The sequence below is a fragment of the Pollicipes pollicipes genome, unplaced genomic scaffold, assembly GCF_011947565.3.
Source record: "Pollicipes pollicipes isolate AB1234 unplaced genomic scaffold, Ppol_2.1 Scaffold_3718;HRSCAF=4362_pilon_pilon_pilon, whole genome shotgun sequence".
In the NCBI taxonomy this organism is placed as follows: domain Eukaryota; kingdom Metazoa; phylum Arthropoda; class Thecostraca; order Pollicipedomorpha; family Pollicipedidae; genus Pollicipes; species Pollicipes pollicipes.
In genome coordinates, this window is record NW_023596361.1 from 453,536 (window position 1) to 476,736 (window position 23,201).

At 52.3% G+C, this 23,201-nt stretch overlaps 1 protein-coding gene and 2 pseudogenes across 1 annotated transcript; 2 read left to right on the forward strand and 1 right to left on the reverse strand.

Annotated features, from left to right (window-relative positions):
* Positions 1 to 331: 331 nt before the first annotated feature.
* On the forward strand, positions 332 to 5,027 carry LOC119092967 (alpha-galactosidase A-like; annotated as a pseudogene).
* Positions 5,028 to 7,716: 2,689 nt separating this feature from the next.
* On the reverse strand, positions 7,717 to 15,075 carry LOC119092968 (uncharacterized). Its single transcript, XM_037215862.1, has 10 exons — positions 15,061 to 15,075; positions 14,730 to 14,885; positions 14,353 to 14,444; positions 13,960 to 14,048; positions 11,515 to 11,634; positions 10,682 to 10,826; positions 10,107 to 10,223; positions 8,882 to 8,918; positions 8,295 to 8,352; positions 7,717 to 7,722 (listed from the first exon to the last, which is right to left on the reverse strand). Exons 3-10 carry the CDS (start codon positions 14,372 to 14,374, stop codon positions 7,717 to 7,719), a joined length of 594 nt encoding a protein of 197 aa, XP_037071757.1. The 5' UTR covers positions 14,375 to 14,444; positions 14,730 to 14,885; positions 15,061 to 15,075.
* Positions 15,076 to 19,596: 4,521 nt separating this feature from the next.
* On the forward strand, positions 19,597 to 23,142 carry LOC119092969 (THO complex subunit 7 homolog; annotated as a pseudogene).
* Positions 23,143 to 23,201: the final 59 nt, after the last annotated feature.

Here is a 23,201-nt window from a genome sequence, read left to right on the forward strand (position 1 = left end):
AATCGAAGCTGCCGTGCTGAGCAGGGGCATGCGTACCTCAATCCAGAGCCAGCCGGTTCGCCCGCACAGCCTGTCCACGCCGCCTGCCCGGAGCTGCCGTTCCCTGCAGCTGTCATTGCCGGCCGCTGCACTGCTGCCGACCGGGCAGCTCCGTTCCCACGGCGGCCGCCTCCGACTGCCCTCACCTGCAGTTGTTCCCAGCCTACGCGCCCGTCACCGGCCGGGCAGTGTCTCGTCCGCCGCCGCCATGGCCGTCCTGCTGCCGCTGCCGCTGCCGCTGTTGCTGCTGCTGCTGCCGCTGCTGGCCGGGCCGGCCCGTGCGCGCGACAACGGCCTGGCGCTGACGCCGCCGATGGGCTGGCTCACCTGGGAGCGCTTCCGCTGCAACATCGACTGCGAGAACGAGCCTGACAGCTGCATCAGCGAACAGCTGATGCGGGACATGGCTGACCGCATGCAGCAGGATGGCTTCCTGGACGCCGGTTACAAGTAAGAACACCAGGCACAGGTGGGGACCACAGCTACAGGTAAGGATGCCAGTTGCAAGTGAGGACGCCAGCTGTTGGTGAGGACGCAGGCTAAAGATGAGGATGTAGACTGCCGATGGGGTATTCGGCTACAAGCCAAGACGTCAACTGCAGGTTGTGACTACGACTGCGAATGAAGGCTTGAGCTACAAGTGAGGACCCAGTGAGAAGTGACAACCCAGTGGCAGCGGAGAACGCAGTAACAAATGAAGACCCAGTCACAGGTGGGGACTAGAGCCGTGGTCTTCACTAGTGTTTGTATCCGTCTCGCACAGGTGAGGGCCAAGAGTCCCCACCTTTGATTGGACGGTCCTCATAATGGCTACGAGGATGGGTTGGAGACCACGAACCCCGATGAGAAAATGAATGAGAATACAAATTGATGCTGCAAATACAGTTGAGAGCATTTCAGACACAGGCGAGCACATTAGATGTAGATTAGGACTACGGATGCGGATGGGGATAGAGCTACAAACGGGAAGCATCACTATACGTGAGGCGGACGGGCACATACGTGAGAACCACAGTTCGTGTGAGTAATGTGTGTGTGCGTGTGGGGTATGTGTGCGTGTGGGGTGGGTGGGTGGGCGGGTCGGTGCGAGTGATCGTCTGATAATGTTAGGTTTGGTTTAGGGTAAAATGAATGAGTATAAGGGCCTCGCCAGTGCTTGGATGAGGGCTGTGCGTGTGTCAGAGGAAGCACATCTTCACGGGCGCCAACTGTGAGTGAAAGCGCCATCACGTGTATGGATCCAGCGCTCCTTGTTAGTTGGTGTGCTTAGCTTTCAGCGCGGAGAAGGCAGTGCTCGGTGCTAAACATAACTCAGCAGGTGCTCAGACTACGCTTCCCCACATGGAGATGATGTCACGCGCATCTCAAGGACGCGGGGCTCGAACCACGCTCCGCACGAGCAGAGCCGCCGGAAATTTATTGAGTGATTCACGGAGGATGCACTGTGCAAGAAAAATGCAGCGATTTTTGGCCGTTTGTATTGTTTATGACTATTTTTGGATAACTGGTCAAATTTTGAGCGGCCGACGCAAACTTGTGAGGAAGGCCCTCCAAAGAGGTCCAGAGCTACAGCCATAGTCTGTGTGCACTCGGCACAGTACGGGAACGGCCCCCACAGTAGAACTCCACGCACAACCATAAAAAGCTCACGTGCAAGTTCGCCACACCGCGAGCGGCCCACCTGGCGACTCTGCGCAGCCCAGAGGGACACAAATTCTCACCCCAAAACTGACGGTGAGATATCTCATTCAAAAGTCTATCTCACCGAACGCCGTCATGTCACATTTCAAATGGCGCCTCATGGCAGCCTGATTTCAGAACCAGGCTTCGTTTTTCCATTCGCTCTTCTTGTTTCGGGGTCAAACGAATCGGAGAGCAGTTTTCACCTCATCTTTTCTTTCCCATAAAGATTAACGCCGCAGAGAACGTGGCACCCCCTAAGGGCCTCCGGATCCACCAGGGGACCTCGACCCGTGTCGCCAGATTTGCAACCTACCGGCTGCACCCCGCGCTGCCACGGAACGCTCCTTCAGCTCTTGGCCGGAAGCGGTAGTGTGCCCCCATCCCCAAGCGTTCTACCTACGGCGTTCCCTGCCCGGATGTGCGCAGATACGTGATAGTGGACGACTGCTGGCTGGCCAGCACGCGGAGCGAGGCCGGCCGCCTTCAGCCGGACCCGAACCGCTTCCCGTCCGGCATGGTCGCGCTCGGCGACTACATCCACGACAAGGGCCTGCTGTTCGGTATCTACGAGGACATCGGTTCTGAGACCTGCGCCGGCTACCCAGGGCCTGCGCGGCCACTTCGAGACGGATGTGCAGACGTTTGACTGGTAGGTGGCGTTTCGGACGATTGGCGGTGGGTGCAGTTTTGGAAGCTCAACGACAGGCGGACCTGGAAGTGCTGGCTGGAGCCGGACTTTCGCCGTATGGCGGGGACGCTATGCAAGATATGGGATGGCCTGATGACCACTGCTAGTCTTAGGACAACCCGATAGACAGCCTCTACGACCACGCATTTCAAACTCCGCACTAGTTATTACGTTTAACTTATTGATGCAGAGCATGCACCTGCTTTATCAAACTTGAAATTCTTCCGGTTATGAGACCGCATATTACCTACTGCAACACGTGCATTTCCTTCGGGATCCTCACCTTTCTTATCCTGATACTGCCACGGCACAAGAATCCTTACACGGTGAGAAGTCTGCAGCTGATCATCACTGTTATCATCTACAGAATAGTGTAGTATATTTTTAATTACATCAATTTTGCATCGTGGGTTTATCCCAGATGGAAACGCCGAAGCCAACCGAGCTATTCGTGGTCCCGAGTCAGATTGATGGGAACAGTGCACAGCAGGCTTGGCATACGCAGTTGACTGCCCTCCCCTCACGCGAAGCCAGCACACGGGCAGGTTCATTTAAATGGGCTACGCAAATACCTCGAGTAATTGCGGCGCATTTTGCATGAAACTATGCTCATTTAGTCGCGCCTGAAATTCCCAGCATCAGCCGGAAAACACACCAGGTCATCTGTACAGAGAGTCTGCTGACGGCCTGTGCGACCGCCTCCTCCTGTTTCAACGCCTCCACCTGTGGCAGCGCCCTCGCCTGTAGTCATTCTGCGTGTATGGCAGGGCGGACACCTGTCAGCTTCCCACGTGTATCCCTAACTCACCCGTATCAGCTCCCCGCCCGTATCCCCCATCCCAGGCCACCCCTGCCTTCCGCCTGTATCCCCTACCCTACCCCGGCCCGTATCAGCTCCCCGCCCGTATCCCCCATCCCAGGCCACCCCTGCCTTCCGCCTGTGACCCCTACCCTACCCCGGCCCGGAGCAGCCCCCACCTGTATTCCCCCATCCCAGGCCACCTCTGCGTTCCGCCTGTGACCCCTACCCTGCCCCCGCCCGGATCAGCCTTCCGCCTGCATCCCCCATCCCAGGCCACCTCTGCCTTCCGCCTGTATCCCCTACCCTACACCCGCCCGTATCAGCTCCCCGCCCGTATCCCCCATCCCAGGCCACCTCTGCCTTCCGCCTGTATCCCCTTCCCTACCCCCGCCCGGATCAGCCTTCCGCCTGCATCCCCCATCCCAGGCCACCTCTGCCTTCCGCCTGCATCCCCTACCCTGCCCCCGCCCGTATCAGCCTTCCGCCTGTGTCCCCCATCCCAGGCCACCTCTGCCTTCCGCCTGTATCCCCTACCCTACCCCCGCCCGTATCAGCTCCCCGCCCGTATCCCCCCATCCCAGGCCACCTCTGCCTTCCGCCTGTATCCCCTACCCTACCCCCGCCCGGATCAGCCTTCCGCCTGCATCCCCCATCCCAGGCCACCTCTGCCTTCCGCCTGTAAACCCTACCCTACCCCCGCCCGTATCAGCCTTCCGCCTGTATCCCCCATCCCAGGCCACCTCTGCCTTCCGCCTGTGACCCCTACCCTGCCCCCGCCCGTATTAGCCTTCCGCCTGTATCCCCCATCCTCGCCCGTTTCAGCCCTCCGTCGGTTTGCACCTTCGTCTTTATAGATACACCGTCTGTCAGCGTTTATGCCCGTGCCAACATCTCCACCAGCGTCAGGGTCTCCGCCAATGTCAGCCCTTGACCTGCACCAACGCCTCCACCAGTGATGTCATGGGCCGGAGCGGGCACATAGGCCTGCAGCAGCCCTCCAACGGTACCAGCTGCTCACCCCACCCCCGCCCCCCGGCAGACTGGGGCGCCGACTACCTCAAGATCGACGGCTGCAACGAGCGGAGCTCCGCCCTGCCGGCCGACCACGAGGCGTTCGGTGCGCAGCTGGCCGCGCTCGGCCGGCCCATCGTCTACTCGTGCGAATGGCCGCTGTACGAGCACGGGCCGCACAACTACTCGGCCATCGCCGCCACCTGCAACCTGTGGCGCAACGCGCACGATATCCAGGACCACTGGCAGTCGGTGGTGAGCGTGGCGCGGCTGTACGCGCTGCTGCAGGCCGAGCAGTTCGCGTTCGCGGGCCCCGGCGCATGGTTCGACCCGGACATGCTCCTGATCGGCAACAGCGGCCTGAACGAGGGCGAGAGCCGCGCGCAGATGGCGCTGTGGTCGGTGTGGGCGGCGCCGCTTATCATGTCCAACGACCTGCGGCGGCTGGACGCCGCTTCGGCGGCCATCCTGCTCAACAGCGAGGTGATCGCGGTCGATCAGGACACGCTGGGCGTCTTGGGTCGGCTGGCGGCGGCCGGCGCCGCCGACGCGCAGCTCTGGTGGCGGCCCGTGCTGCCGATGACGGCGTCCGGCCGCTCCTGCGCCGTGGCTGTTGTCAACCTCGGCGACAGCCCGGCCACCGTGCGCTTCAGCCCCAACCAGGTGGGCTGCGGCGCCGCCGCCGGTTACGCGCTGCGCGAGCTCTTCAGTCACGGAGACCTCGGCGTGGTAACGCCAGCGCAGGAGATCGCCGCACAGGTGCCGGCCCGGGACGCGCTCATGTACAAACTGACCGTGCAGTAGCGGCCGACGCAGGTACTCAGCGATCGTGCCGCGCCTGTTGCCCCTCCCCTGACGAGAGCGGCCAAGGACGCTGGTCGCACCAGACGCAGCAGCACCACTTGATCGTGTACGGTTCAGCACCCAAAATCGATGCTTTGCAGTGGACACCGACAATTTCTACGGACGACTCTGCGTTTTCAATTCTGGTCTATTTTGGCATTTCCGTCACTCGTTTTTAAGTGAAATGCACTTTTCGCTGATTTTGGCCTGCTTCGGGGCTTTTACAACACCTTTCGGTCTGCAACGCGCGCCCATCGCTGATACGCTTTTGACACACCGCCGCGGATGTATGACACGCGAGTGTGACGAATGCTTCTCTACCGTCGGCAACGAGCGCGCTGCCTCCCTCTGCCAGTCAGCAGCGAGAGCACCGGTCTCGCCTTGATTCGAAGACCGATCAGTTTCCTCTGCGCACGGATGGTGTCACCTTAAAATATAACGGCAAAATGGCAGCGCGTGAAACATACCGTTAAATTAGTTAATGTCGTTTGAATTGCCGTATCATTGGGCCCATATAACTATCATATTTACATCCATATCATGTATATCCATGCATGCATAATATGTACGCATCTATATATTCGTATCACTATCATTATTTCACATCACTGGGCCCATGCTATTCAGTTGGGAATGTCCGAGTCGTCGACAATGAACCGGCAGAGAGGCGGATCTGTGATCCGAGAAACTCGGGCTCGAGTCACCTACACTGAATATGTGACCGCCGGCTCTTCACAATTAGCATGAGAACACTTAGGCTTATAACTGCAGCAGTTGCAGGACCATCGACAGTCTAATAACCATTTAGGATCGAACACTTCACTACCGGACCCAATTGTACTAATCTCGGATGTCGCTCAGCCGCACCCGCACACACTATGCCACGCGGTATTAACAACATTGAGTACTGAGTTCCCTTGGCACTGGAGGTGCTTTGGCAGTGCCGAGTGCGAGCATTAAGTTGCCTTGCTGGCACATTCCCCCGGGCAGCTTTTAAGCCGAAGACTGCTCGGGATTCAACTTGTTAAAGAGCGTCAACGATCACCGCGCCTCCGCCGCCGTTACCAGGCGCGTGGCGCGTGACGCGGGCCGGCCTGCCTCCCCTCACCGTCTTCATGACGACTATCGGGTATCGCAAACACTCAGACAAGCGTATGAAGAAAGCACGGCACGCGTTACGAACCTATTCTTATCGGTCATTGCGGCGCAGACGTGCGTCCTGAGCCAGGGCAGAATTGGAACAGGGAGTGCCGCCGGTCTGACCGCCAGCCCGAGAGTACAGGTTAGCCTGATGGTATGGTCCCTATCGCGCGCACGCAGCCACGGCGGGGCGTAAGCGGTACCAGTCGTGTAGTTCCCCTTCCGTTCCGGGGAAGTCTTTCAAAGCTGGGCTCCAGACCCCGCCCTCCCCCCCAACTCGGGAAGGTATTTCAGTTCCGAGAAGAAATCCGTGTTTTGGGGGTAGCTCACGTCATTTTCCGGCGCTCACTCCCTTCCAAATCAACTCGTGAAATTACGCCCATCATAAGTACCATTCCCTGAACGTCACCGGGGCCAGGGGGTTCAATTTTGCTTGGGCCCTGCATTTGGGTACTGACATATTATACATATATATATATATATATATATATATATATATATATACATATGCTTATATACATTGGTACACCATGATACCATGATATTCGCCATGTGCGAATCTGAGAGCAGGTGGCTCGGCCATGATATCAGGGGGTACATGTGGGCGCTTGTCTCCCTCCCTCCCTGTGCAGACCTGGGTAATCGGGCCCGTTGGGCGTCCCAGCCATATGGTCTGTTTGAAGTTAGATATGAACGTTAGCCACTCAACGGCAGATCAGTCCCACGCGACCGGCTGGGAACCGATCACGGTGCTCCAACGCAGCGTGGCGGGAACGCGGGGCATCACAGGTGTATGGTGACGATGGACGGGGCGGGCGCCGGACGGAGCCGTGAATGAGTAGCGGTTTTGCATTCCTTTTGTGACGGTCCCGCCCCCACTATGTTTGACTAAATGCTTAAAAAATGAAAAACCAAATATCACGCAGAGCCTATATTTTCTGGCGATGACTACCGCACTACTCAAATACAAGCCCGACCTAGGTTACCCAGATCATTTGAAGCCGACGTGGGTCGCGTTCCCGTGGTCTCGCGCGATTACAGCTGTTGATCGGCAAGTCAAGTGGGAAAGCTAACAAAGCATTTGGATCAAGCGGAAGCATAAATGCAGGAGATTCGTCACAGCGACGCATCGGTGGACCTCGCGGGGTAATCCGAATGAATACAACATGAATTAATGCGCGCATTTGATACTGAGTTTCAGGACCCTGGTTACATGGCGCCAGCAACTTCCGCTTCACGGAGCAGGCGTGATAAGGCAGCCGCTGCCACATGTCAAAACCCACGGTACCCGCGGTACGACGTCCCGCACGGACAAGCAGACGACGCAGTAGCCACCGACTTCTGTTGACAGCCAGTGTACCGCTGAAAACCTGCCGTTGACACGCAATGCAAGGATTTGATTGGGATAGGCCGAGCTCCCACCAAATTCATACACTAACGGAACAGCAAGACCAGTTGTTGGTTGGTTTGGTTGCTTGGATTAGAGCCCTTTCGACCAGAAATGATCCTTTCAAGGCTATGGATGAAGGAAGCTGGTTAACGGTGGGGCAGACTTGCATGCGCCTGGTGGGGGCGAGCTTTAACCCGCGCAAGTGCGCTGGGTACCCGGTCCGGATCCCCCTTTCCACGGGGCTCTCGGCCCACTCGTGGCTGACGCATGCAGCCTCCCCCGGGCAAGTGGGGCATCGCGAGGATGCAAGATGAAGCAAGACAGAGGATAAGAGAGTTGGCTGGCATTTTCTGGACACGAGAACTCTACGGCGTATGGATGCTGTAGTCGTGGGACGGAGACCGCAGCACCGTTCTTCGTGACTGTCTGCCGGTCTCAGACAGCGACAAATGACGCGCATTAACGAAGCCCCCGAGGAGAACTGTCACGGGTGACCTTTTATTCAGCAAAAATAGCAACAAGCGCGCCAGTGTTACACCAGCGATCCAAGCGTTCAACAGCGCCACGCTGACCAGCTGCGGGGCACATCGCCAGCCAGCCCCCCCCCCCCCCCCCCCCATTACACATCTCGGAGCACCCTCAACCCGAGCCGAGGCCGGCCTCCGCGTCCGGTCGCCGTCATGCCCTGAGCTGCCCACCGCCAGCGACGCCTCCTGCAGCGTCAGCGAGTTCAGCTCCCGCAGCAGCTCCGCCGACCTGCAGTCAGACACAGAGCGGCCTCACAGCGAGCGCAAGGAGTGAGCGAGCGAGCACGCTGGCTGCGCCCGTCCAGCCGCCATCGGTCTGACGCTGGCTGCGCTCGTCCAGCCGCCACCGGTCTGACGCTGGCCACGCTCGTCCAGCCGCCATCGGTCTAACACTGGTCGCGCCCGTCCAGCCGCCACCGGCCTGACGTTAGACAGCGAACGACTCCCAAGCGGCCGACACCTCCCGACGGAGACGCGCGGTCTCGAGCAGAAGCGCACCGTCTGGGGTGGTAGCACGCCGAGCGCGCAGTGTGCACCGCAGCGTGGCAGTGCTCGTGGCATCAGAGACATGACACCACTCGAACACACACGGATACACCCCTGAACACACGGCAGGCGGGCGGGGCCAGGGACTGTACCCTCTGTGTGTCGTCCATGCCGCCCCGTAGCGCCTGACTTGAAGGACTGCTGACCGACTCGGCCCGTGTGCTTCAGTAGGCTGGGAGTCGGAGGCGCGGTGACGTACTCAGTCGACTGACGGCGTCCGGCACCGCTCGGCCGCCTGCAGCAGGTCCTCTGACGGCGGGCATGGCAGGTCAACGGGACAGGGGAGAGGTCACGGTACTCAGGGGTTGATTGCTGTCCTGGCACTGCCCTTGCAAGCAGGTCCTCTGCGGCTGGCACAGCGGGTCAGGAACGGGACAAGGGAGAGGTCACGGTACTCAGGGGTGTTAAGCTGGTACCTGGCACTGCCCTGCAGCAGGTCCTCTGGCAACGGACACGGCCCAGGTCAGACAGGGACAAGTGAGAGGCCACGTTACTCAGGTGATTGACCGCTGTCCTGGCACTGACCTGCAGACCATGGTCCGCTGCAACGGACACGGCAGGTTCAACGGGACAAGGAGAGGCCACGGTACTCCCATGATGGTTGACGCTGTCTGGCACTGCCCTGCAGCAGTCCTCTGCGGCGGAGCACGGCAGGTCAGACGGGACAGGGAAAGAGGTTCCGTACTCAGATGTTGACGCTGTCCCTGGCACTGCCCTCAGCAGGTCCTCTGCGGCGGGCCGCAGGTCAGACGGGACAGGGAAGAGTCACGGTACTCAGCTGTTGAAGCTGTCCTGGCACGGCCCTTCAAGCGGGTCCTCCTGCTGCGGGCACGGCAGTTCAGACGGACAGGGGAAAGGCCGCGGGTACTCTGGATGTCACGCTGTCCATAACAGATAAAACCACTGCTCTGAGAATGCCCTGCAGAACAAACTAGCACGTCACAGGGATTTAGCACTGGGCGGTGTAGCTGGGATTGCACTCAGTTTGGGGATTGGTCAGGGATGGCCGAACACCGCATCAGCCAGTGGATGTCAGCTACATGCATGGCTTAGATTATGTTAAAATGGATGATGCAGACAGGCTGTGATCAATCCCGAGGAGATTTGACCTTCGCCAAATCCCGCAGTTTGCACCATGAGGCAAGGCGAAGATATGCATGCAGTCGTGACAAGTTATCTTGGTGTCGCGTCTGCGACGCAGCTGACGGAATTCACCAATTTGAAAGTACAACAGAGCTCGCATTTGGCACTCTCGTAACAAAACTTATCCTCCACCTTCGCAAACCCTAACCGTTCGGCGGAAAAGCTTACCACTGTATATCACCGGCGTGCCATCATCACGTTATAAATATGCTCGCTATAAATATGTTTGTCCGAATGTTCAAATATTCACATACTCACACGCCCGCGACCACCGGCGACGGCGCGGAAACTTACCCGCGTATCGGGCGACATCTGTCGGCTCGGTGAAATGCTTCAGTTGCAGCCTGTTCCGCGTGGCGTCGAGAATGGTGGTCAGCCGACTGAGGTCGCCCCGGACCGCGTCCGCCGAGCCTGGCGCAGCAGGAGCATCGCGCACCGTTGACATTCCTCAACTTCAAACAATGCAGCACACGCACAGCAGCTGATCAGGGAATGTCATCAATTCACTCCGGGGCGTAACTCCCGAGAAACTTTGTGACAAATGGGGATGCCACGACGCAAAAGCTCAAATGCGCCAGCATAATCGCCGTGTGCCAGATTTATCATTCTGCACAGCCCACGCCGTGCACCCCACACAGGGGCGGACTGTGCCGTCTCAAAGTGTGGACCGTGGGAGCTGAACCAGCCGTCGGAGACAACCCAGTCATAGGGAGCAGGTCATGTCCCAAACGCAAGTGAAAGTGGCAGCCCGAGAACAGGGAAAGCCGTGCAAGAAAACCTCCAACCGTGGTGTCGAGTCGGTCATGAGAGGTGGGGTGGGGCGGGGAGGTCCACAGGGAGGGCCGGTCCCACCCGGGTGTTGTTCTCACCGTTGATGGCCCCGAGAACGGCAGTCAGCTCGTGCTCGAGCCGCGCCATCTCGCGGTACAGCGTCACCGCCTGCAGCTTCCGCTCCAGCTCCAGCTTCTCCTCACGCGCGCCCTCTACCAGCGCGCTCAGCTGGCGCGCCTGAAACTGAGCGACGCGACGTTCAATCGGACACGTTTCAGCGGTCGACATCGGCACCAGAGCGGTGAAGGAACCCACACTTTCAACCATCGCGTGATTTATACGGATAGATTCAGTGGCCCACACTTTCAAACCATCGCGTGATTTATACGGACGGATTCAGTGGCCCACACTTTGAACCATTGCGTGATTTATGCGGATGGATTCAGTGGCCCACACTTTCAACCATCGCGTGATTTATACGGATGAATTCAGTGGCCCACACTTTCAAACCATCGCGTGATTTATAACGGATGGATTCAGCGACCCACACTTTCAACCATCGCGTGATCTATATGGACGGCTTCAGTGGCCCACGCTTTGAACCATGCGTGATCTATACGGATCGATTCGGTGGTCTACACTTGATGCTGCCGTAAAGTGGTACCAAAGCATAGCCCCTGGCGTGGAAAGTTAGCAAAGGAAGGACCAGAAGCGGGATGAGCTGGGTCCCCAGATGGGCCTTATCACGGACTTGTCGGCGTAAACTAACGCCAGCAACAAACCGCGGATACAGTCCGTCGAATACGGATGCCGTAACCGCCTCGCGTCTGACACAGGTGCATGGATCACAGCGGAATCCAAGAATCCGTGACACACATCAGGTGCAGCTAACGGCGGAGTGCGCGTCTGGCGTGATGCCAGTGTCTCTCACGTTGAGCTGCGGCAGCTCCCTCTTGATGGACGCCTCGGTCACCCTGCAGAGGTACGTCCACTGCAGGTACTGGTTGTACAGCAGCTGGTGCTCAGGCACCCGATCAGCGTCTCCAACCGTCTGAGGCACACGGTGCACCGCTGCATGTGAGGTACAGCCAGCCAACCATGGGCACAGCTTTGCCTACAATGGAAGCGGCCATTCCGGGCCATAAAACACTCATTGGGTATACGATCAGCGATTAAGCCACAGTCGACGATTGCCACACGGGTCAGATCACAATAAAGGGGACGGATATATATATATATATATATATATATATATATATATATATACATATGTATATATCCAGATACATACATGTTTTATATACCTATTATATGATACATTTATGTACAAATAAATATATATTTCAATATAGATACAGATGTATGCATTTCTAGACATAAATACGTGACATCTGCATCGTAGAACAAACAAACCTGAAAAGTGGTTTAGAGATGCCAAACTGATTCACCAATCTCAAGCAAAAAAGCTGTGCTTCAAAGTGAGGCAGGGCCAGGGTTGAGTGCCATACTGAAACGCATGACATTTGCACCGACATCGCACCATGAACGGAGGTCCACGGTCGCGTGGCGAACATGTCCCGTGATATATGAACGCAATATAACACACGTGCCACTGTGCTCGGTGCTTGAGATAGCAGCAACGAGTACACCAGCAGCATAGAATTTGCTTGATACGCGGGAAAGCATGCGTCATACACAGTCAACGCTAACTTCAGTTGACCGAAAATTGAAACGTTTCTTTTCCCCGCCCCGATGGATACACATGCATGAACAGCAAAGTAACAGATCCGGCGCAATATTTGCTGACAGAATCAGAGCGAGCGACGCTAGGCGATGCAGTGCCGCTGCAGATGGTAGCTCTTCGCCGCCGCCGCACCGCTGAATGCAGATTTTTAGAGTGGTAAACACATTTTCCGCATATGACACCATCCGTCAGCTTCACGCAATTCACTTTGACGGGGGTAACGCTGGACAGAGCCCCCTGCCCGTGACCTTGTTAGGAAGCTCCACCCTCTACCGATCCGGCTGTCGCATTCCCTCCCTGCGCTCCCAGTGCCCTGCGCACGAGTCTCTTGTCCGTTTCGACGCTCCACCATTCGAGTAGAATGTACCTTCGGCATCGGGCACGATCACATCATTTAATGTGGGGCTCTGAACGCCTATCTTCCCCTTCAGACCCCTCTCCATGCTTTTTTTGCGCTGCAGCCGGTCCAGGTAGTTCCTGACACTGTACGACCCGCAGTCGCGGACGTGCAAAAACCCCGGGGACGAAATACGGGTCCACCTGAAACTCAGCTATCCAACGGTCAGGCAGGATTCCGGCCTCCGTATGACCTCTTCAGGAGGCCAGTACGTGACGCAGGTGCAGAGTGCTAGCAAAAGGTGGTGTGACCCCGATGGCGGAAACAGCATGTTCTATGGCCATACCCTAAAACTGGGATACTCTGAAAGAAACGTGGGGTGATCACTATCATGCCGGCAAAGCCGCATTTTCGCCAAAGACGCGCCGTAGTGGTGCTGTGCCGCGGCGGCACCTTACCCCATGCTTCAGGGTGTCAACGCACGACTGATTGGTGCGACTTAACACGCTCCTCGTACGGTCAGCAAAAACAAGGAAGTTTTAACGGCGCCCGGCCCCAGGTCATCTCCACGTGTTCATTGGCAGTGACCATGACGGCTGACGTGGCCTGGGGCATGAGGCCGGTGCCTGCAGACCCGGTGGCCACTATGATTGAAGAGTGCACATTATCGACCCGCTCCCGGTTGGTATAGAGAAGCGAGGCTAGCCTGCAATCAGGGCACCGAGAACCTGTCGTTACCGTACACCATGAAACGCTGGTTGTTTCGCGACAATTACGAACCGTTCCTGGAAAACAGCACTGGTTGCTGGAGGAAGATTTCGATGAGCATGGTGGCCGAAATGGTCCAAGCAGCGTCGGTCAAGGAGAATGGCCAGTCCACAAGAAAACTGACTTGAAAGCTGACGGGGAAACAACACCAGAAGCGGAGGTTGCATCAGCAAATGAGTCATAGGCCGCTCCTTGTTTCTTTTGGTATCATTGGAGATAAAAAGGGAGTAATAAATTTCAGGACACAGTACATTACGACTTGCGACAAAACATAAGCTTTTAGATTGATTAGGTATTTTCAAAAACATTGTCGTAGATTTGTAGGGATTGAAAAGCTGCCTTTTCGCATCATAATTTTTCACGCACTCCAGGAACAATAACATTATACACTGTTATTCCCATGCCCAATCCCAACAACCGAAGCTTTACCTTATCGGTTTAATGCTGAGGCATTCCTCTGAACATGGGTGCACGACTGCAACCTCGACGACATCAGCACGCAGATACGCAAGTGACACGTAACAAACCTGAGCTTTTGTCGCATCAATGGCGCGCATGGGCTTCACTTTGACGGTGGCAGTCTTGTTGGATTTCTTTATTTTGGGTGCGGTTTTGTCTGTAAGATGTAAATGGATCAGTATGGAGACCCGAACTGGTTTACGCACATGTGACGTCATTTTGAACTTCCTCAATCTTCGCGTTGGAAATGTACAAATACGTAACTGTTTTATCCAGTACGTAGCAGGAGTGACAACAGTGCGATGACACAGAAGTTGTCGGAAATACTAAACCTTGCAAAAGCATGAGAGCATGGGTCGACACAATGAATGCAAGCTGTCACTAACATAACTACAGCGAGAACGCCAAACTACGCATCACTTTTGCGTCCGATATAGACAGCATGTCAATCTCATGCTTACCAGAGAGTGGCAAATTCGCCATCTTTGGGGGCTGCTTGGGTTGAGATTTTATGACGGTTCCATCCTTCTTTCCGATGGTGGAATTAGGGGTGCTGGAAGCAGAACATGCATACTGCATTTTAACATATTCGAGACGATGACAACACAACCCTCCATATACGTCACCGCCTATGCAATCATAGTGGCTGGCTTAAGCCAAAGAGTATATTCTGTTGAGAACATAAATAGTATATTCTGTAGAGTATATTCTTAACACCTTAACATAGGAGACAGTACCCATCAGAAGTGAATGACTCAAAGAATACACACAGAATCACAAGACCTATAACGATAACAAGTCCTAAACCTATGCAGGTCACAGGTCCTGTGCCACCTACCTGGCTGTAGCGGTAGAGAAGAGTCTGCTCTCATTGATGGAGATACCCGACGCCTCCAAACGCTTCGTGGGCGTGGCGGCGGCGCGGTTTTTTGCAGACTCTTTGTACCGAGAGGGCACAACGCGGCGTTTGCGGGAAGTACCCTTAGATGCCACACTGCAACAATACACAGAAAGACGACATAATTCATGAAGTATCGAGCTAGCATGCAAACAACTATGTATGCTCAACTATAGCTATCAACTGGCATCATTTCAAGTGAAATGAACCATTCCAGGATATAACCAACTGCAAGAATCTTTAAAAGGAGTTGGATCTTTCGAACTCTTACCCGACCTCAGGAAGTGATTCTGCGCCGGACACTGCTGGGTCTTCACGAGCAACACCAGACAGTGTTGTCTTCGTCAGTTTCTTGGGACTTTTTGCTGGAGCACTCTGATTCCCAACCTCTGGCATCGACTCTGAGCCAGAAGCAGCAGCATTCTCAGGAAATAAAGAGACATGCTTTGTCTTTCTTCAGAGGCTTTGCAATCAAATGAGTCCTCTGGCTCTGGCCTTGGAAACCGCACTTCAGGCAATAATTCCAAAACCACTGAAGGAGGCTCGTCCATTGTGGCAGGACACTTAGCTTTCTTCAGCTGCTTTGGTGTTTTATTCTTTTCAGACTTTGATTTGTTCATTTGTGCTGGGGCTAAGAAATGAACATTAGACACAGAGCATGTATCATTGCCTACATTATATGCATGAACAGAAAGAATTCATGCACAATATCAAAGCCAAGCATGTTCAGCATGGACTGACATTCATGCAACTCATATGCAACATGCTTCATAAGATGCCCAGGTTCCTATGCAATGTCCTGAAGTATTTAGGAGGCAAACACCAAATGACATTCTGAGCAACTATACTGACCATCCATTTAATTTTTCACAGGCAATTACCTCTGCCAGAGAAATCCTCCTTAGCTTCACTCTCCATGGTCCTCAGTAATCAAGGATCAAAGGCTTAGACCCAAAAGCTGTGACCTGTCATGGCTGTCAATGCCACAAACATTTCTGGAACAAGGAAGCACACATCATGAAGGCCCATTAAAAATGCATACAAAACATTCCATACCCTAACTTGTCCCCCAAAACCCATACATCCTGCATGTTTTGGCAGCCCTGTAAATGCCCAGTCAGCCACCTCATGACTGCTAATGCAATGAATTGTGTCCCTAATCCCTATGGTTTTAGCTTAGTGATGGACAAACATCTCATGTGAGTGTGTGTGTGTTTCATTGGGTCTTTTATGACCCTCTCAACTGCTGAGGCTATATAGCACTGCCTGCCTATTACCATGGCAGGAAGGGTGGGGGGGGGGGGGGGAGCAAGGGGGAATCCAAAAGTCCAAGTCTTCTCATGGTTAAAACATTGGGAACATTTATCAAATATTATGTTTAGAACTGAATCTGATATCCATATGCCCTATTCATTTCCCACCTAAAATCATCCTTTCATTCTTTCTGTGCTCATGAGGGCAAACCCATATTCACTTTGCACCCATAGGAATGCTATGCAACAGCCCGAAAGATATTCTGGTCATGCATGACATCCTGGCCCATATGTATATGTACAATTGTGCAAAGTTGGGACAGGATTCCAAATTGTTTTCACAGAAAAAATCCTCAAAGGAAGCATGGTCTTGTGTATAACATCACATGCCTCAATCAACCTATTTGTGTGTTTATCTTAGTTCAACAGTTTTTTCTGCCTACCTTTTCCCCCATGCCTATTAATACATCTAAGTTTGTAAGCTGAGTAATCCTGAGTAAATGCCACACCCATGTCATCCATCATCTCATCCTGTAATGTTGATGCCATTGCATGTGCCTGAACTCAAATAGAATGCCCTTGCATGCAACCTAAAAAACATTACATATTGCTATTGGCAGAACATAATGTCAACATCAGCATGTTCATGAGGTAATTTCCAAGTCAGTGGTCCTCTGTCTGTCACAAGGTGCAGTTGGTTCCCCATTCAGTTGAATATTCTAGCCCCTGACTCTGCCAGGTCATCCAATTTGAGAAGAAGCACACTACTTGATTATTTTGGAGGCGGTTTTGGCTATTTCCCCTGTTTAGCCTCTATCAACTTTGGCAAAACTACACGCACACATCTAATGTCATTTCTCAACAAGGTTGGGTACCAATAATGCTGTGGTCATGCCAGATAAATGGTCTTTAATTCTCTGCTAAAGGCGCTCTATCGGGGGTGAGAGGTAACCGACTCCAAACAAACTCGCGGGCAGACTGTGACTTCGATGGCACATAGATGCGCGCTCCGTCTCCCATTAAAACCCGTTCCTTTTTGATAACTCCTAATGCGAAGGTGCAGGAATCAGCCACGGACACTAGCGTACGAGAAAGCTTGAATGGAAGCACGATAACCACGCTCGACAGCTGACGTCCACACCCATCCAGATTAAATTCAATACCCCAAAACACACCACGTACCAGTCACGCGTGACTCGTACTGCAGAAGCGCGTGAACTTTGCTTTGAAAACAACGCGCCAACATTTTGGCACGGGATTGATAGACATGACTACTAATTAATTCAAGTAGATGCCAATGGAAAAAATCTCCAGGTTACCTAATTAAAAGAGGGTTTTTGTACTTGAACTGCCTACATCGTTGCTTTCCAATCCATGAAAAATATCTTAGTAGCAGAGACTCCATCTTGAATACACATGGCAAGTTAAAATCTCGTCACCAAATTATGCCGCTGACCTGCAATTGCACGGTCGGAATTAGCGGTCAGGGCTCACATAACAAGGCCTGCTTATCATGGGCTGTAGCAAAACCGGATAAGTGCTCTGGTCCCAAAAATCCATCCACTCAAAAAGGCACCTCAAAATGTGCCTTTTTTAACACTACCAATAAGTACCTTAAATTAAACAATTATAAAGGTCCCCGATATGCTCTGTTGACCAAACTTGCGCTCACGCTACATTATATCGGGTCGTGACCGTGGATGTCGCCGGCGGAAACCGCAGTTTGTCATATCTAGCTGAAAGTGTTCGTGGATCGGTTGTCATCGACAAGTTACATAGCGGATTCATTCGTTTGTCATGTCCTGACGGTAAGCGTATTTGGTCTGCTCGTGTGTCTGTGTCGTCTGTGTGTAAAGGCCGCTTGTTCGACCACTCGAGTATCGTCGTGTTTCTGTGAACTTACGTTCGCATCGTGATACTGTGGTGGTTAGTTTGAAGTTAAGGGTGTGTGTAGATAATTTTTTAAAATGTGTTTAAGGAACTGAAGCAGCTTTTTTCATTCCTTGGCATGGGATTGTTCTGTAGTTTTGTGAGAAAACCCAGTGTTTTCTGTACTCAAAATTCTTTATTTCATGTCAGTTGTTCAAAATGTTCGGTACTTGCTAGAAGCCTGTAACTTTTTGCACTAATGCTGGAATTTTGGCACACTTGTGGTGGTTTGCTTGAAGTATCTGTGGGATAATGTGGTTTTTAACCATTATATACTGTTGAGGTGGTGCAGGCTAGTCTGCAAAATATTCACCTGCTGCTTCAGATGCCCATATAGCATCAGTAGTTTGAACATTATGCTCGCATGTGCTGGACTCAGGTCAGGCAAGATTGCCTTGAATTTCATTTTTTAGGATTGAAAAGTATTGTGGAAATATATAGTGTTTTTAACATTAGAATTCCTTGAAACATTGTTTAGCATGTGTATGTTTGCAGCCTGGCCTACATGCACACAGGCAACAGAGGCCTCTGTTAGGCCCCTGCAATTGTGGTGGTTTGTCTTCCATGTGGGTTTTCTTATAGTGGTATATGCCAAGGTCAAAGTAGTCTCCTAGACAGCTATACCCTGTAGGTCATTTCCTGCTTAACAACTTATTGATAGCTGGAGGCTGAGACCACAACAATATTTGTCTATAGAAAACAGTCCAGTCCTCACCAGATTGGCATCATATGTACCTTTGTATATGAGGTCTCAGGCACCAGGCCCTCACCAGCTAGCTGTATAGCCATACATGTAAGATGCTAGGGATAGTTGAAAACAGCATTGCATAGCATGTGATGACCTATTTTAGGTTGTCTGGACTTTGCAAGATAAGTTTTTTAGCATCACCTTAGGTGTGAGGGTAAAACCATATGACAATATAAGTTAGTTTAAGTCACTGTCTACTGTACCAGCTAAGGGTACTTTGACAGCATGGATATTCATGTTGTGTCACTCTGTATGGTGGGTAATGCACTGGCAGTAACTCACCAGTGATGTGACCTTTGACATGTCAATGTGAAGTCAAACAAATATGCCTTGTGTGCATAGTTTCTACTACATTACCTCAAGAATGGAGCCTAGCATAACAATGAGCCATGTGACAACAGATAGGACTTGTAAATATGCATGAACTGTTGTTTAATTTTATTTTAAATGTGGAGTCGTGCTGCAAAGTGCTAAATGTTTCACAATCATCCTTTGTTTTATAAAATAACTTTACATTAGTTGGCATGATTTTATTTCCTTCTATGGTATCAGATGACCATACAGTATGACTGATCATGGGGAATTGGAAAACATTTATGATTTGTGAAAGGTCCCATCAACTGAAAAATGAAGGATCAGCTTGGATATCAGAAGCCTGACCTTGTGCCCATGCATGATAAGAGGTGCTTAAAGTCTCTTCATATGGCTGCTGGTCAAAATTATGACATGTGGCTTCACATGTTGCCTGGTGTGATGTCTCCAATCTTGAATTATGATTGACAGATGAGCATTGGCATATGACAGTGTTGCTAACTTACCAATATACTCTACTGCCCACATTAAGTGGAAATGTTTCCAAGCTTGTGTTTACCCCATCATGGCGTGGTTTTTAGGTGAGCTCTTTTGGCATTGCAGTATTTTTGAGGCATCTATGCAGCTATCTGTGTTCTTGGGTGATTGACTGGGTCTGCCCGACAGAGGAAGTAATCCGTCGTCGGCTGATGATCGACGGCGACGGAACGGGAGATGACCGACGGCTGAACATGTTTCTGAAGAACCTCACAAAGTGGGCAATGTCTGATGATGCATCAGGAGATGAAGGGTGTGTGCTCTGCCCATTATTTTTTCCTCACTTTGTACACTGTGGGTCGGTCTTAGGTGCTTGAATCTTCTTTCCATTATTTTTGTCCAGCATTTGGTATACTGCCACTGCTTTTGTTACTAGTCTCAAGCCACTTCAGACACCGCTGGCCGTTCTTTTGTGCCTGAATCTACTTCTCATGATCATGACAGTCCTAGGTATGCTGCCACCAGTCTTTAAACTAGTGTCGAGGAATTTTGATAGTTGAACCCAATTTTGCCAAGCAAAAGGTTTATAGGGTTGACTTGAAACAACATGTGGAAATTACTGATGTCCTAAAAGTTTTGTATGAACAGAAGAAGCAGACATGCCAGGCTAATGTTTTCTTTTTCTGTTGTGGTGGCAGTGCCAGTGGCCATCACCTGCTGATGTGTGCTCGTGAAACAGTGTGGATGGTTTGCTTTTCTTTAACAGATTTTAAGCACATCCCTTGTCACATGCCATTTCCCATGGTTTGGTGTTGACACACACATGTACATGTATGCATGTATATATTGTGTATGGTACAGGGTGTCTCCCTGGTTTCAGGTCCCTTACTTACGAGCGGACTGATGTCCCAGCTGAGCCAGTGTGAGTTCTCCATCGCCAAATCACCAGCAAGGATGCAAGATGAATGCCATTGAGCTGGAAAACTATGAGACGCTTTACAAGCAGATCGACTCGGGCACAGAGTTGGTGTGAAAGCTGAAATAGTTCAGGCGAAGGAGGAGCTAAACAAAGCCAAACAGGTACAGTCTTCATAGTCAGCACACGTTTGATATTTCCGTTAGTCGTGCAATTCATACCTGAACAAAAAGTTTCGGTAACGTCTTGTGTACATGTGCTCAATATGTGGACAAGATAGACAAAGGCACGAGTGGTATCGCCGTAATAGATTCTTTGAAACTTCGCGACTAATTGGCATATAGAACATACACTGATAATGGCGTGTTTGAGTGGCGCGCATGCTCTTGCCTCCGTTCCGAAACGTTAGTCAGTCATGTAATCTTGGATTTTTTGTACCTGTTCGAGCTGTTTCTGGTAATTTTTTGTGCAGACTACGTCGGAACCGGATGGAGTACGACGCACTCGCCAAAGTCATCAATCAGCAGCCGGACAGAAAGGAGACGGAGGCGCGCCTGGCCGAGCTGAAGGCCGAGCTCCAGTCGATGCAGGTGAAGTTTCATTGTGGCTCCTGTGGCATGGTAGTCGGCCCTGCATTACCAACAAACGCACGGCCAGTGAGCTGACGAGCCCAGCGAAACCCAGTCGAGGTGTGCATGCATCGGTTTTGCTTGGGAAACTTAATATTCATGTTGTGGTCTTCGTCTTATGATTCTTCGCTGGCAGCGTTTATCATTGGCAAGTTGCCATTGCTGAAGGCAACTTAACACGTTTCGTTACGGAAAAGTAACCGTAACGTGTTTGACCGGCTGCCACGGGCGGCTGACAGTGAGCGGCGAGCTGGGGGCGATCAGGCGGTCCTGTGGAGCGTCCGCTTGCTGTCAGCGTCCGCTCCGCCCAGCTGACGGACGTGGGCCTTGTCTCGCGCGCAGGCCTGCCAGGATGGACTCGACGCCAAGCTGGAGATGCGCCGCAAGCAGTTTCACGTGCTGGTGACGTCATCCACCAGCTGCAGCAGATGCTGGATGAGGAGCAGCCGGAGGAAGGCGCCGACTGCAGCGCGGCCGACAGTCCATGGACGCCTCGTGACCGACCGGCCTCCGTGCTCGTTGATCTGGACTCGCGCGGTGGAGGGGGGGAGGGGGGTTGCAAACCACGTTGAACCCCTTGGCCAGAACGACGATGGGTTCAGGAAGGCGTGGAGCGAATAGCGTTGACTACACGTGTGTGACTGCTGTCAGGGTGGGTAAATGTGCAGCGTAATATCGCATGTATTGGGTCTCTTACATATATTGGGTCTCTCTGTTTTCAGAATTGTCAGAGCTCATCATCATCAAAATGTGAATACAAAGGACTGTGTACTATACTGTGTGCACAGAGTACTGTGCTTAAATCGGTAGATTTCAAGAATGATGTGCACTGGGAACCTACACATTCTCAGCCTTGCTCGGGGGTGGGTTAGTGCTCTGTGATTCATTCTCCATCTCACTTTTGAGAAAACAGTACCATGCTACCTCAACACAGCTTTAAAAATCTATCCTTTGGTAGTAATATCGGCTATGAAAAAGCATACACACTTTGTGTTGCACTGGTAAAACTCGCGACCTGCATCATAGCATGTGTCTATTTTCATTTCAACTTGATACACATGTGCATGGCATAATGCAGTAGATGCCTTTGAGACCATTGCATGTCAAGTCAATACTGGTTTATCTTGGTAGCTATTGCCCATGCTGTTTTTTCCCATCAACCTCCAGACAGCGCCAGACGGACGGTATCGGTTATATCACACTAGATATTGCACAAACACTATACATACACTAGGTATTGCACAGACCACTACCTTCTCAGGTTCTGATAGCTCCCTTCAGTTTAATTGAAATCCAGCTTCATTGATGCACCTGCAATTTGACTGATTGCAATCTGCCTGCAATTTGACATAATGCATGGTTGCCGATTTGGATATTTCGGGTCTCCCTAACCCAGACACACGGGCAAAGTTTATAACCGGGAAAGTGCAAAGTTTGTCGAATTTTGTTCGAACTTCTGCGGACCCAATTCCTGCAAAAAGTTTCAATATCTATTGCAAACCGTCCCAAACAGTGTAAGTGACCCAGGCAGCAGGGTTCCCGTATCCCGCTTGGCTGCGTACCCTTTCAATGCCGCCCTTAAGTCGGCTTTGTGGATGCTTAAGTCAATGGGTATGACCTCTAGATGCATTACGTGGCATGGAACATATTGAAATGTGGTTGCTTGTCGAGGGTAAAAGTGAATGTTGCTGTCATAATTGGTAATAAGCGTCCCGCGCGCCTGCGTACCGAAAGGAAGTGAGAAACTGAAAATGCGGGCAACGCTCGATTCCAACGTGTGGCGGGCTTTCTAAATTGGCCCGCATGTAGAATAGACAACAGGCTTCTGATTAAAGCATACATGTGCAGTCTCAATATCAAACAACTTTGGATAGTTTATTTTTAAATTACCGTTGGATAATTTTAAGCATACCACGCACCTTGCGTGTAGTGCATTACAACGAAAACTATTGGCATTGCGCCACCTTCACTTTCACTCGTGTGCCCAGGCCTCGTGGTCTCGCTTGGTAGATGGCAGCACAACCTACGGCAAACGCTCGGAGCACTGGGACTTGTCTACAAGTGCTGCTTCGGTTTTGTGGTCGGGTAGGTGGTGCGGGTGCGGTGGGGGCGTCTGATACAACGGTTGTGGTCATCTGGAATCTCCAT